We start from the raw sequence: 13,896 nt of genomic DNA, 5'->3' as shown, positions 1-13,896 counted from the left end.
ATGATTTGTCTTTGTTAGAAATATAGCTTGGTTCAATTTGTTATATATTCTAACAAAGTGCAGATTGGATTTTAACCTATTTAAAATATGTCATCAACATTCTAAAATTAATCTTAATCAGGAAAAATTACTAATGATGTTCCATAAATTCTTTTTTAAAAATTTTTCAAAAAGATTCGAATTAGCTAGTTTTTCTCTTCTTTTTTTTGGTTGAATTTTGAATTTTAAAGAGTCGAAATTGAAGATAAACTATGTTTCAAAATTTAATTGTCATTTTTTTCGTGTTTTCTCCTCTTTTAAACCGTCCAATTAAGTGTAAATATCATTAGTTATTAATAATAACATAGAGTTAAAAGTAAATTGAGCAAATTGGCTATTTCTGGCAATTTATTTAAGTGTGTATCAAACTGGTAGCCCTTCGCATTAATCAGTACCCAAGAAGTAGCTCTTGCTTTCAAAAAGGTTGGTGACCCCTGTTCTAGAGCATTCCTGGTTTTGTTCTGGACCGTAGATCTTCTAGATCATTCCTGGTTTTGTTCTGGACCATGGACTGTAGATCTTCTAGAGCATTCCTGGTTTTGTTCTGGACCATCGACTGTTCATGGACTGTAGATCTTCTAGATCATTCCTGGTTTTGTGCTGTACCATCGACTGTTCATGGGCTGTAGATCTCCTAGATCATTCCTGGTTTTGTTCTGTACCATCAACTGTTCATGGCTGTAGATCTTCTAGAGCATTCCTGGTTTTGTTCTGGACCATCGACTGTTCATGGACTGTAGATCTTCTAGAGCATTCCTGGTTTTGTCCTGGACCATGGACTGTAGATCTTCTAGATAATTCCTGGTTTTGTTGTGTAGCATCGACTGGTCATGGGCTGTAGATCTTCTAGATAATTCCTGGTTTTGTTCTGTACCATCGACTGTTTATGGACTGTAGATCTTCTAGATCATTCCTGGTTTTGTTCTGTACCATCGACTGTTCATGGGCTGTAGATCTTCTAGATCATTCCTGGTTTTGTTCTGTACCATCGACTGTTCATGGACTGTAGATCTTCTAGATCATTCCTGGGTTTGTTCTGGACCATCGACCGTTCATGGACTGTAGATCTTCTAGATCATTCCTGGTTTTGTTCTGTACCATCGACTGTTCATGGACTGTAGATCTTCTAGATCATTCCTGGTTTTGTTCTGTACCATCGACTGTTCATGGACTGTAGATCTTCTAGATCATTCCTGGTTTTGTTCTGTACCATCGACTGTTCATGGACTGTAGATCTTTTAGATCATTCCTGGTGTTGTTGTGTACTTGTGAGCAGAGCTGCCCACAGAGCGGTGCTGCTGTGCTGAGGTCACGAGAGGATGAGGAGGATGACCTCACCACGAAGGAGAAGGAACTGCAGACTGAAGCTGTGCTTTGTGCTTTTGAGACGCTGGGAAAGACTTGGCCCAAGAATCCTCAGACACAAGGTACGTTACAAAGCTACACGCTCCAAGGGAACACCATGGAATGTTCCTGGTCTTCAAATGTAGTTTCCTTTATTCAGGCTCCTAGAATGTTCCAGTCAGAACAATCATTTCAATGTGGAACTTCCACACTCTAGATCCTGTTCTTCTTGGAGAGCAATCATAAGGGTTCCTGGTCTCTGCCGTTGTGTCTTTGGGCAAGGCACTTTGCTCCCAGTGCCACCCACACTGGTGTCATTGTGGATTATAATGTAGATGATGGCTCTCACAATGTAAAGTGCTTGAAGTCTCTAGCAATAAATAATAATAATATTGAGCAGCCTCAACAAGAAAATGTGAGAAGAGATAAACTACAGTGTGGAAGTTACTTGATGTAACATTAAAATATACTATTAATATATATTTATATATATAAAAAGTGTAGTTTCCTTTTAAGTTTTCAGGAATGAGTGTTTAAACATTTACTGGTCACAAAGCAAGAGACATGACGTGTGTGTGTATACAATATATATATATATATATATGTATATATATGTGTGTGTATACAGTATATATATATGTGTATACAGTATATATATATGTCTGTATACAGTATATATATATATATATGTGTGTATACAGTATATATATATATATATATATGTACATATACATACTGTCATTATTATTAATTTTTCATGACAGTTATTCTGAAAAAAGAAGAAAGAAATGACCGGTGTTTTATTGTGAGCAGCCTAAGACACACCAGTGCAATAATCATGCTGTTTAATCAGCATCTTCATATGTCACACCTGTGAGGTGTGATGGATTATCTTGGCAAAGAAGAAATGCTCACTAACACAGATTTTTGAACAATATTTGCGGGGAATGGATCTTTTGTGTCTAAAGTCAAAGTTTTACATATTTGAGTTCAACTCGTGAAAAATGGGAGCATAAACAAAAGTGTTGTCTTCATATTTTAGTTCAGTGTATGTCATGTAGTAACATTCATAATATGTAATATATTCATGATGTAAGTATATGTCATGTAGTAACATTCATAATAACATGTAATATATACATGATGTAAGTATGTCATCTAGTAACATTCATAATAACATGTAATATATACATGATGTAAGTATATATGTCATGTAGTAACATTCATAATAACATGTAATGTATACATAATGTAAGTATATGTCATGTAGTAACATTCATAATAACATGTAATATATACATGATGTAAGTATATATGTCATGTAGTAACATTCATAATAACATGTAATATATACATGATGTAAGTATATATGTCATGTAGTAACATTCATAATAACATGTAATGTATACATAATGTAAGTATATGTCATGTAGTAACATTCATAATAACATGTAATATATACATGATGTAAGTATATATGTCATGTAGTAACATTCATAATAACATGTAATATATACATGATGTAAGTATATGTCATGTAGTAACATTCATAATAACATGTAATATATACATGATGTAAGTATATATGTCATGTAGTAACATTCATAATAACATGTAATGTATACATGATGTAAGTATATATATCATGTAGTAACATTCATAATAACATGTAATATATACATGATGTAAGTATATATGTCATGTAGTAACATTCATAATAACATGTAATATATACATGATGTAAGTATATATGTCATGTAGTAACATTCATAATAACATGTAATATATACATGATGTAAGTATATATGTCATGTAGTAACATTCATAATAACATGTAATATATACATGATGTAAGTATATATGTCATGTAGTAACATTCATAATAACATGTAAAATATACATGATGTAAGTATATATGTCATGTAGTAACATTCATAATAACATGTAATATATACATGATGTAAGTATATATGTCATGTAGTAACATTCATAATAACATGTAATATATACATGATGTAAGTATATATGTAGTATCTAGTAACATTCATAATAACATGTAATATATACATGATGTAAGTATATGTCATGTAGTAACATTCATAATAACATGTAATGTATACATGATGTAAGTATATATGTAGTATCTAGTAACATTCATAATAACATGTAATATATACATGATGTAAGTATATATGTCATGTAGTAACATTCATAATAACATGTAATATATACATGATGTAAGTATATATGTCATGTAGTAACATTCATAATAACATGTAATATATACATGATGTAAGTATATATGTCATGTAGTAACATTCATAATAACATGTAATATATACATGATGTAAGTATGTCATGTAGTAACATTCATAATAACATGTAATATATACATGATGTAAGTATATATGTAGTATCTAGTAACATTCATAATAACATGTAATATTTACACATTTTGATCATTTTAAGCATACCTACTAATTTCACAGACGCATCACAAAGTTCACTTTTCCTTCAACAACAAGACTACTAATCATGGCAGACTTGATGAGAGACAACAAAGACTACTTTGGGACAAACAATTATCCAGAATCTTGTATTTTTGAGACTGAATATAAGGAGGATGACCTACAAATTTTAGAAGCTGTGTGCTAATCAGATGCAGCTTTAACCGAACACTAAGTGTCATGTAGCAGTAAGTGCTAAACAAGATATACAAACATAATAAAACAATCACCTACAGTACAATGTCTGCTCTCACTGGGATAAAGATTGATGGGATGTTTATATCTTCCCCTTTACATCAACAATTCATCATAATCCTCACATAGGGTTAAAAAAACAAGTGTCTTTTTGTGTCGTTCCGGCCATCTCCGGGTCTAAGTTGGATGTCAAAGTTGATCAACTTGTAGGTTTATGTTCACAACCTTCTACTATCCAGGTGAGAGACATGATTTATCATCTAGAATTAACTTTTACCAACTCAGAGGCCATGCAGCAGCTCATCATGTCAATAAACTAGCATAATAGTTTGTCTGTGTCAGCACTGATAATAACAATATCACTAATACTTGTTAATATTCGGGTCAGGACATGTAGATGTAGTATTGTTGGCAGTTTTTGGATGTTTTGAAATCACAATAGTGTACTCCTATTAGCTGCTTTGTTAGCCACCTCCTACTTGCTGCATTTTATGATTTAGAATGCATAAAAAAATAAAAACCTATTTCTTGTCTTACATGACGATTGTGAAGGAAAGTGCAGTTTCCCTTTTAAGTTTTCAAGAATAATGTTGTTATAACATTTCTGCTGACAAAGCAAGGACACAAGATGTCTGACGGGTTTTTAGGAGAGAGGAGGCGTGAAAAACTTTGTTCAATAAAACCTAGCAGCGTTACCATGGTAACTGACTCCCATGTTGGACTTGCCTCTCTCTCTCTGAATGCTGAAGTTGTCCTCGTTTGACATCCTCCTTCCCTTCACCTGCTTCCTGGACCCCCTGCTGGGAGTGCTTGTGACAACAATGTTGTGTTTGTGCAGCCTGATGTGTGACAACAATGTTGTGTTTGTGCAGCCTGATGTGTGACAACAATGTTGTGTTTGTGCAGCCTGATGTGTGACAACAATGTTGTGTTTGTGCAGCCTGATGTGTGACAACAATGTTGTGTTTGTGCAGCCTGATGTGTGACAACAATGTTGTGTTTGTGCAGCCTGATGTGTGACAACAATGTTGTGTTTGTGCAGCCTGATGTGTGACAACAATGTTGTGTTATTGCAGCCCGCTTCCAGGTGGAGGTGTGCAGCCTGATGTGTGACAAGTTAAAGCTGAGCACCTGGAAGGTCCAGCTAGCTGTTCTGCGCTGCATGAAGGCCTACTTCTCCAAGTAAGACTTGTTCTTATTTACACATTATTGTTGTATTTATTAGTCTGTGACTTGTTGTTATTTACACATTATTGTTGTATTTATTAGTGTGACTTGTTATTTACACATTATTGTTGTATTTATTAGTCTGTGACTTGTTATTTACACATTGTTGTTGTATTTATTAGTCTGTGACTTATTAACATATTACTGTTGTATTTATTAGTGTGTGACTTGTTATTAACATGTTGTTGTATTTATTAGTCTGTGACTTGTTATTTACACATTGTTGTTGTATTAGTGTGTGACTTGTTGTTATTTACATATTATTGTTGTATTTATTAGTGTGTGACTTGTTGTTATTTACACATTATTGTTGTATTTATTAGTGTGTGACTTGTTGTTATTTACACATTATTGTTGTATTTATTAGTGTGTGTAAGGCTGCAGCTAACGATTATTTTTCTATCGATTAATCTATAGATTATTTTTTCGATTAATCGGTTAATCTATAGATTATTTTTTCGATTAGTCTATAGATTATTTTTCCTTTTACCGATTATTTTTTTATTCAAAATGAAGATGAAAAAATAAATGTAGGCCCGTTTTTTCAAAAGGCATGGCTTTTATTTACAAAAAAAAGAAGTATGGCCACTCAGTCAACATTGACAACAACATGACTAAATATTCTGTAACAATGTAAACATTTAAAACTTTTAACATTTAACAAAATTAAAAGTAGCTTATTTGCTTTTTAATGTGCAAATATAAAAGTCAACATCCAGTGCAAATCTTAATATTCTGCAATAGTATAAGCATTTCAAAAGTAAAAGTATTGCTTATTTTACTTTAAAATGTGCAAAAATAAAGATAAACATCCAGTACAAAAAAAGTGCAAAACAAAATATTCTGTAACAACAGTGTAAACATTTCAACAAAAGTGAAAGTATTGCTTATTTGCTCAAATGTGCAAAAATAAAGATAAACATCCAATACAAAAAAGTGCCAATCTAAATATTCTGGAGCACTGTAAACATTAAGTATTGCTTTTCAAATGTGCAAAATAAACATCCAGTCCAACACAGTACACAATAACCAATTCTACTCATTCCAGTGAGTGACTAACAGTTGTAATGAAGAAAGGTTAGCATGTGTACATGTTTGGTTCTTTTCTTGTTTACAATATTCCCAGCAGCTGAAAATAGGCGCTCAGAAGGGGTCGATGTGGCTGGAACTGAGAGCTAATTAGCCTTCACCTCAAGCCAGGACTGCGAGTGAGCTGAGCTGCAGTTTATATTTCTAGAAGGTCAACGGGCTCATAGTGATGTTACTAGTAGTTGACTGGGAGGTGTTTATTATCATTTGGGGAGAGTCCGCTGCCTGATGCTCACCTGCTAAACACCTATCTGCTCCACGCTGAAGCGCTGACTACATGCGCTCTGAATACACACTGCTGATTGGCTGATAATGCTTTGTGTGTACCAATCAGATGGTTGTGTGGGTGGGACAATGCTGCGTGCTGAGACAGAGGCAGAAGAGCGAAGCAGCTTGTTATGACTTTAGCAGCTAAAGTTAGCTTTAGCTTAGAAACTCGTTCGGTACACCCCCGTGCCGAACCGAAAGCCCCGTACCGAAACGGTTCAATACAAAACACGTACCGTTACACCCCTAGCAGATACAAATGACACATTCATGTTTTTGTGTAATGATGACAACGTATGCTCGCGCGGACGATTGACTAGTTGATGGTTTTCTTTTCAAATGTTCGTTCATAGCCGTTGTGCTGCTATGATAGGCCATTTCCGCTCGACACAGTGTGCATACAACAACATTATTAGGCCGTTTATTGAAATACTCCCACACTTTTGACCACTTTTGGCATGCTTTTCCCCCCTCGCTCGCACCGCTCGCATCGTCTGCTTTGATCGTCTGCTTTGCGGTCCGCCATGACGGTAGAGTGACGTAAATATGCGACGCGTCGACGCACAAAAACGGCGTCGACGTATTTACGTAACCGATGACGTCGACTACGTCGACGCGTCGTTTCAGCCTTAAGTGTGTGACTTGTTATTTACACATTATTGTTGTATTTACTGTATATTTAGTGTGTGACTTGCTTTCTTTCTGCAGATTATTGTTGTTGGACAAGGACAAAAGTGACATGAGCACCCTGTCGGCCATCTTGACACACACTTGTGCTGCTCTCACTCATCCTTTAGGTAAACAACATCATCCCTTTAGTGTCCAAACTCATCCTTTAGGTAAACAACATCATTACTTTAGTGTCCAAACTCATCCTTTAGGTAAACAACATCATCACTTTAGTGTCCAAACTCATCCTTTAGGTAAACAACATCATTACTTTAGTGTCCAAACTCATCCTTTAGGTAAACAACATCATCACTTTAGTGTCCAAACTCATCCTTTAGGTAAACAACATCATCACTTTAGTGTCCAAACTCATCCTTTAGGTAAACAAAATCATCACTTTAGTGTCCAAACTCATCCTTCAGGTAAACAACATCATCACTTTAGTGTCCAAACTCATCCTTTAGGTAAACAACATCATCACTTTAGTGTCCAAACTCATCTTTTAGGTAAACAACATCATTACTTTAGTGTCCAAACTCATCCTTTAGGTAAACAACATCATTACTTTAGTGTCCAAACCTTTGGACTTGGGGGCCACGAATACAAAGAAATGATGATGATGATGACATTGGGATGAAATAATTTGGTCAACAGCCAAAAGTAACTGTGTGTGTGTGTGTGTGTGTGTGTGTGTGTGTGTGTGTGTGTGTGTGTGTGTGTGTGTGTGTGCGTGCGTATATATATATATATATATATATATATATATATATATATATATATATATATATATATATATATATATATATATATATATATATATATATATATATATATTTTTTTTTATATATATATATATATATAAATATATATATATATACACATATATATATATATATATATATTTTATATATATATATATATACACAGTATATACACATATATACCTGTATATACAAACCCCGTTTCCATATGAGTTGGGAAATGGTGTTAGATGTAAATATAAACGGAATACAATGATTTGCAAATCCTTTGCAAGCCATATTCAGTTGAATATGCTACAAAGACAACATATTTCATGTTCAAACTGATAAACTTTTTTTTTTTTGCAAATAATCATTAACTTTATAATTTGATGGCAGCAACACGTGCCAAAGAAGTTGGGAAAGGTGGCAATAAATACTGATAAAGTTGAGGAATGCTCATCAAACACTTATTTGGAACATCCCACAGGTGTGCAGGCTAATTGGGAACAGGTGGGTGCCATGATTGGGTATAAAAGTAGATTCCATGAAATGCTCAGTCATTCACAAACAAGGATGGGGCGAGGGTCACCACTTTGTCAACACATGCCTGAGCAAATTGTTGAACAGATTAAGAACAACCTTTCTCAAGCAGCTATTGCAAGGAATTTAGGGATTTCACCATCTACGCTCCGTAATATCATCAAAGGGTTCAGAGAATGTGGAGAAATCACTGCACGTAAGCAGCTAAGCCCGTGACCTTCCATCCCTCAGGCTGTACTGCATCAACAAGCAGTGTGTAAAGGATATCACCACATGGAACACTTCAGAAAACCACTGTCAGTAACTACAGTTGGTCGCTACATCTGTAAGTGCAAGTTAAAACTCTCCTATGCAAGGCCAAAACCGTTTATCAACAACACCCAGAAACGCTGTCGGCTTCGCTGGGCCTGAGCTCATCTAAGATGGACTGATACAAAGTGGAAAAGTGTTCTGTGGTCTGACGAGTCCACATTTCTAATTGTTTTTGGAAACTGTGGACGTCGTGTCCTCCGGACCAAAGAGGAAAAGAACCATCCGGATTGTTCTAGGCGCAAAGTGTAAAAGGCAGCATGTGTGATGGTATGGGGGTGTATTAGTGGCCAAGACATGGGTAACTTACACATCTGTGAAGGCACCATTAATGCTGAAAGTTACATACAGCTTTTGGAGCAACATATGTTGCCATCCAAGCAACGTTACCATGGACGCCCCTGCTTATTTCAGCAAGACAATGCCAAGCCACGTGTTACATCAACGTGGCTTCATAGTAAAAGAGTGCGGGTACTAGACTGGCCTGCCTGTAGTCCAGACATTGAAAATGTGTGGCACCTGCAATGTGAGAAGGGAGACCCCCGGACTGTTGAACAACTTAAGCTGTACATCAAGCAAGAATGGGAAAGAATTCCACTTCAAAAATGTGTCTCCTCACTTCCTAAACCTTTACTGAGTGTTGTTAAAAGGAAAGGCCATGTAACACAGTGGTGAACATGCCCTTTCCCAACTACTTTGGCACGTGTTGCAGCCATGACATTCTAAGTTAATTATTATTTGCAAAAAAAAAAAAAAAGTTTATGAGTTTGAACATGAAATATGTTGTCTTTGTAGCATATTCAACTGAATATGGCTTGAAAAGGATTTGCAAATCATTGTATTCCGTTTATATTTACATCTAACACCATTTCCCAACTCATATGGAAACGGGGTTTGTACATATATATATACATATATCTGTATATACAGTATGTATATATATATATATATGTGTATATACTGTATATTTATATATATGTATACATACATATATATACACACATATATATATAAATACATATATATGTATATATATATATATATATACACACATATTTATATATATATATATATATATATATATATATATATTAGGGCTGCAACCAACGATTAATTTGATAATCGATTAATCTGTCGATTACTACTTCGATTAATCGATTAGTAATCGGATAAAAGAGACAAACTACATTTCTATTCTTTCCAGTATTTTATTGAAAAAAACCAGCATAATGGCACCATACTTATTTTGATTATTGTTTCTCAGCTGTTTGTACATGTTGCAGTTTATAAATAAAGGTTTATTTAAAAAAAAAAAAAAATTTTTTTAAAAAGCCTCTGCGCATAGCATAGATCCAACGAATCGATGACTAAATTAATCGGCAACTATTTTTATAATTGATTTTAATCGATTTAATCGATTAGTTGTTGCAGCCCTAATATATATATATATATATATATATATATATATATATATATATATATATATATATATATATATATATATATATATATATATATATATATATATATATGTAAATGTATGTATGTATGTAAGCAGGACACCCCTGCTCTAGTACTACTACTTTAACTACTACCTTCTTTTTGTTGTACTTCAAGTACTACCTTCTTTTTGTTGTCTTTGAGCAGAAAACAAAAGTTACTCGTCTGTGAGGACAGAAGCTCTTTCAGTGGTGGAACTCATTGTGAAGAGAACTGGAGGTAAGAACTTGTCATCTACACAATAGTAGTGGAGGTAAGAACTTGTCAACTACACAATAGTAGTGGAGGTAAGAACTTGTCATCTACACAATAGTAGTGGAGGTAAGAACTTGTCAACTACACAATAGTAGTGGAGGTAAGAACTTGTCATCTACACAATAGTAGTGGAGGTAAGAACTTGTCAACTACACAATAGTAGTGGAGGTAAGAACTTGTCAACTACACAATAGTAGTGGAGGTAAGAACTTGTCATCTACACAATAGTAGTGGAGGAAAGAACTTGTCATCTACACAATAGTAGTGGAGGAAAGAACTTGTCAACTACACAATAGTAGTGGAGGTAAGAACTTGTCATCTACACAATAGTAGTGGAGGTAAGAACTTGTCATCTACACAATAGTAGTGGAGGAAAGAACTTGTCAACTACACAATAGTAGTGGAGGTAAGAACTTGTCATCTACACAATAGTAGTGGAGGTAAGAACTTGTCATCTACACAATAGTAGTGGAGGTAAGAACTTGTTAACTACACAATAGTAGTGGAGGTAAGAACTTGTCATCTACACAATAGTAGTGGTGGTAAGAACTTGTTAACTACACAATAGTAGTGGAGGTAAGAACTTGTCATCTACACAATAGTAGTGGAGGTAAGAACTTGTCATCTACACAATAGTAGCGGAGGTAAGAACTTGTCATCCACACACAACTACACAATAATAGTGGAGGTAAGAACTTGTCATCCACACACAACTACACAATAGTAGTGGAGGTAAGAACTTGTCATCAACACACAACATCTTGATGAACGCACACAACATAAGTGTGTGATGTTAAACAGCATCTGAAGTGTTGTGTGTCCACAGAGAGCGAGCAGTGGCAGTGTGTGTCTGAAGTGTTGTGTGTCCACAGAAAGCGAGCAGTGGCAGTGTGTGTCTGAAGTGTTGTGTGTCCACAGAGAGCGAGCAGTGGCAGTGTGTGTCTGAAGTGTTGTGTGTCCACAGAGAGCGAGCAGTGGCAGTTGTGTGTCTGAAGTGTTGTGTGTCCACAGAGAGCGAGCAGTGGCAGTGTGTGTCCTGAAGTGTTGTGTGTCCACAGAAAGCGAGCAGTGGCAGTGTGTGTCTGAAGTGTTGTGTGTCCACAGAAAGCGAGCAGTGGCAGTGTGTGTCTGAAGTGTTGTGTGTCCACAGAAAGCGAGCAGTGGCAGTGTGTGTCTGAAGTGTTGTGTGTCCACAGAAAGCGAGCAGTGGCAGTGTGTGTCTGAAGTGTTGTGTGTCCACAGAGAGCGAGCAGTGGCAGTGTGTGTCTGAAGTGTTGTGTGTCCACAGAAAGCGAGCAGTGGCAGTGTGTGTCTGAAGTGTTGTGTGTCCACAGAGAGCGAGCAGTGGCAGTGTGTGTCTGAAGTGTTGTGTGTCCACAGAGAGCGAGCAGTGGCAGTGTGTGTCTGAAGTGTTGTGTGTCCACAGAAAGCGAGCAGTGGCAGTGTGTGTCTGAAGTGTTGTGTGTCCACAGAGAGCGAGCAGTGGCAGTGTGTGTCTGAAGTGTTGTGTGTCCACAGAGAGCGAGCAGTGGCAGTGTGTGTCTGAAGTGTTGTGTGTCCACAGAAAGCGAGCAGTGGCAGTGTGTGTCTGAAGTGTTGTGTGTCCACAGAGAGCGAGCAGTGGCAGTGTGTGTCTGAAGTGTTGTGTGTCCACAGAGAGCGAGCAGTGCAGTGTGTTCTGAAGTGTTGTGTGTCCACAGAGAGCGAGCAGTGGCAGTGTGTGTCTGAAGTGTTGTGTGTCCACAGAGAGCGAGCAGTGGCAGTGTGTGTCTGAAGTGTTGTGTGTCCACAGAAGAGCGAGCAGTGGCAGTGTGTGTCTGAAGTGTTGTGTGTCCACAGAGAGCGAGCAGTGGCAGTGTGTGTCTGAAGTGTTGTGTGTCCACAGAGAGCGAGCAGTGGCAGTGTGTGTCTGAAGTGTTGTGTGTCCACAGAGAGCGAGCAGTGGCAGTGTGTGTCTGAAGTGTTGTGTGTCCACAGAGAGCGAGCAGTGGCAGTGTGTGTCTGAAGTGTTGTGTGTCCACAGAGAGCGAGCAGTGGCAGTGTGTGTCTGAAGTGTTGTGTGTCCACAGAGAGCGAGCAGTGGCAGTGTGTGTCTGAAGTGTTGTGTGTCCACAGAGAGCGAGCAGGTGGCAGTGTGTGTCTGAAGTGTTGTGTGTCCACAGAGAGCGAGCAGTGGCAGTGTGTGTCTGAAGTGTTGTGTGTCCACAGAGAGCGAGCAGTGGCAGTGTGTGTCTGAAGTGTTGTGTGTCCACAGAGAGCGAGCAGTGGCAGTGTGTGTCTGAAGTGTTGTGTGTCCACAGAGAGCGAGCAGTGGCAGTGTGTGTCTGAAGTGTTGTGTGTCCACAGAGAGCGAGCAGTGGCAGTGTGTGTCTGAAGTGTTGTGTGTCCACAGAGAGCGAGCAGTGGCAGTGTGTGTCTGAAGTGTTGTGTGTCCACAGAGAGCGAGCAGTGGCAGTGTGTGTCTGAAGTGTTGTGTGTCCACAGAAAGCGAGCAGTGGCAGTGTGTGTCTGAAGTGTTGTGTGTCCACAGAGAGCGAGCAGTGGCAGTGTGTGTCTGAAGTGTTGTGTGTCCACAGAGAGCGAGCAGTGGCAGTGTGTGTCTGAAGTGTTGTGTGTCCACAGAGAGCGAGCAGTGGCAGTGTGTGTCTGAAGTGTTGTGTGTCCACAGAGAGCGAGCAGTGGCAGTGTGTGTCTGAAGTGTTGTGTGTCCACAGAGAGCGAGCAGTGGCAGTGTGTGTCTGAAGTGTTGTGTGTCCACAGAGAGCGAGCAGTGGCAGTGTGTGTCTGAAGTGTTGTGTGTCCACAGAGAGCGAGCAGTGGCAGTGTGTGTCTGAAGTTCGAAGTGTGTGTGTCCACAGAGAGCGAGCAGTGGCAGTGGTGTGTCTGAAGTGTTGTGTGTCCACAGAGAGCGAGCAGTGGCAGTGTGTGTCTGAAGTGTTGTGTGTCCACAGAGAGCGAGCAGTGGCAGTGTGTGTCTGAAGTGTTGTGTGTCCACAGAAGAGCGAGCAGTGGCAGTGTGAATGTCTGAAGTGTTGTGGTGTGTGAAGTGTGTTTGTCCACAGAGAGCGAGCAGTGGCAGTGTGTGTCTGAAGTGTTGTGTGTCCACAGAGAGCGAGCAGTGGTTCACAGATCGAGCCAGTGGCATGTGTGTCTGAAGTGTTTGTGTGTCCACAGAAAGCGAGCAGTGGCAGTGTGTGTCTGAGTGTTGTGTG

At 37.9% G+C, this 13,896-nt stretch overlaps 1 protein-coding gene across 1 annotated transcript in view; it reads left to right on the top strand.

The window, feature by feature from the left end:
* The window catches only part of LOC133634235 (proteasome adapter and scaffold protein ECM29-like), an 86,832-nt gene that overhangs the window by 64,008 nt on the left and 8,928 nt on the right, over nt 1-13,896 (top strand). Inside the window, exons 44-47 of the mRNA XM_062027347.1 lie at nt 1,316-1,466; nt 5,162-5,267; nt 7,377-7,465; nt 10,577-10,648. Coding sequence (XP_061883331.1) covers nt 1,316-1,466; nt 5,162-5,267; nt 7,377-7,465; nt 10,577-10,648 — 418 coding nt within the window. The remainder of the gene's footprint in view (nt 1-1,315; nt 1,467-5,161; nt 5,268-7,376; nt 7,466-10,576; nt 10,649-13,896) is intronic.

Source organism: Entelurus aequoreus, linkage group LG18, assembly GCF_033978785.1.
Source record: "Entelurus aequoreus isolate RoL-2023_Sb linkage group LG18, RoL_Eaeq_v1.1, whole genome shotgun sequence".
In the NCBI taxonomy this organism is placed as follows: Eukaryota; Metazoa; Chordata; class Actinopteri; order Syngnathiformes; family Syngnathidae; genus Entelurus; species Entelurus aequoreus.
Note: the sequence above shows the minus strand (reverse complement) of the source record. Positions and strands in the feature narration are given on the sequence as shown.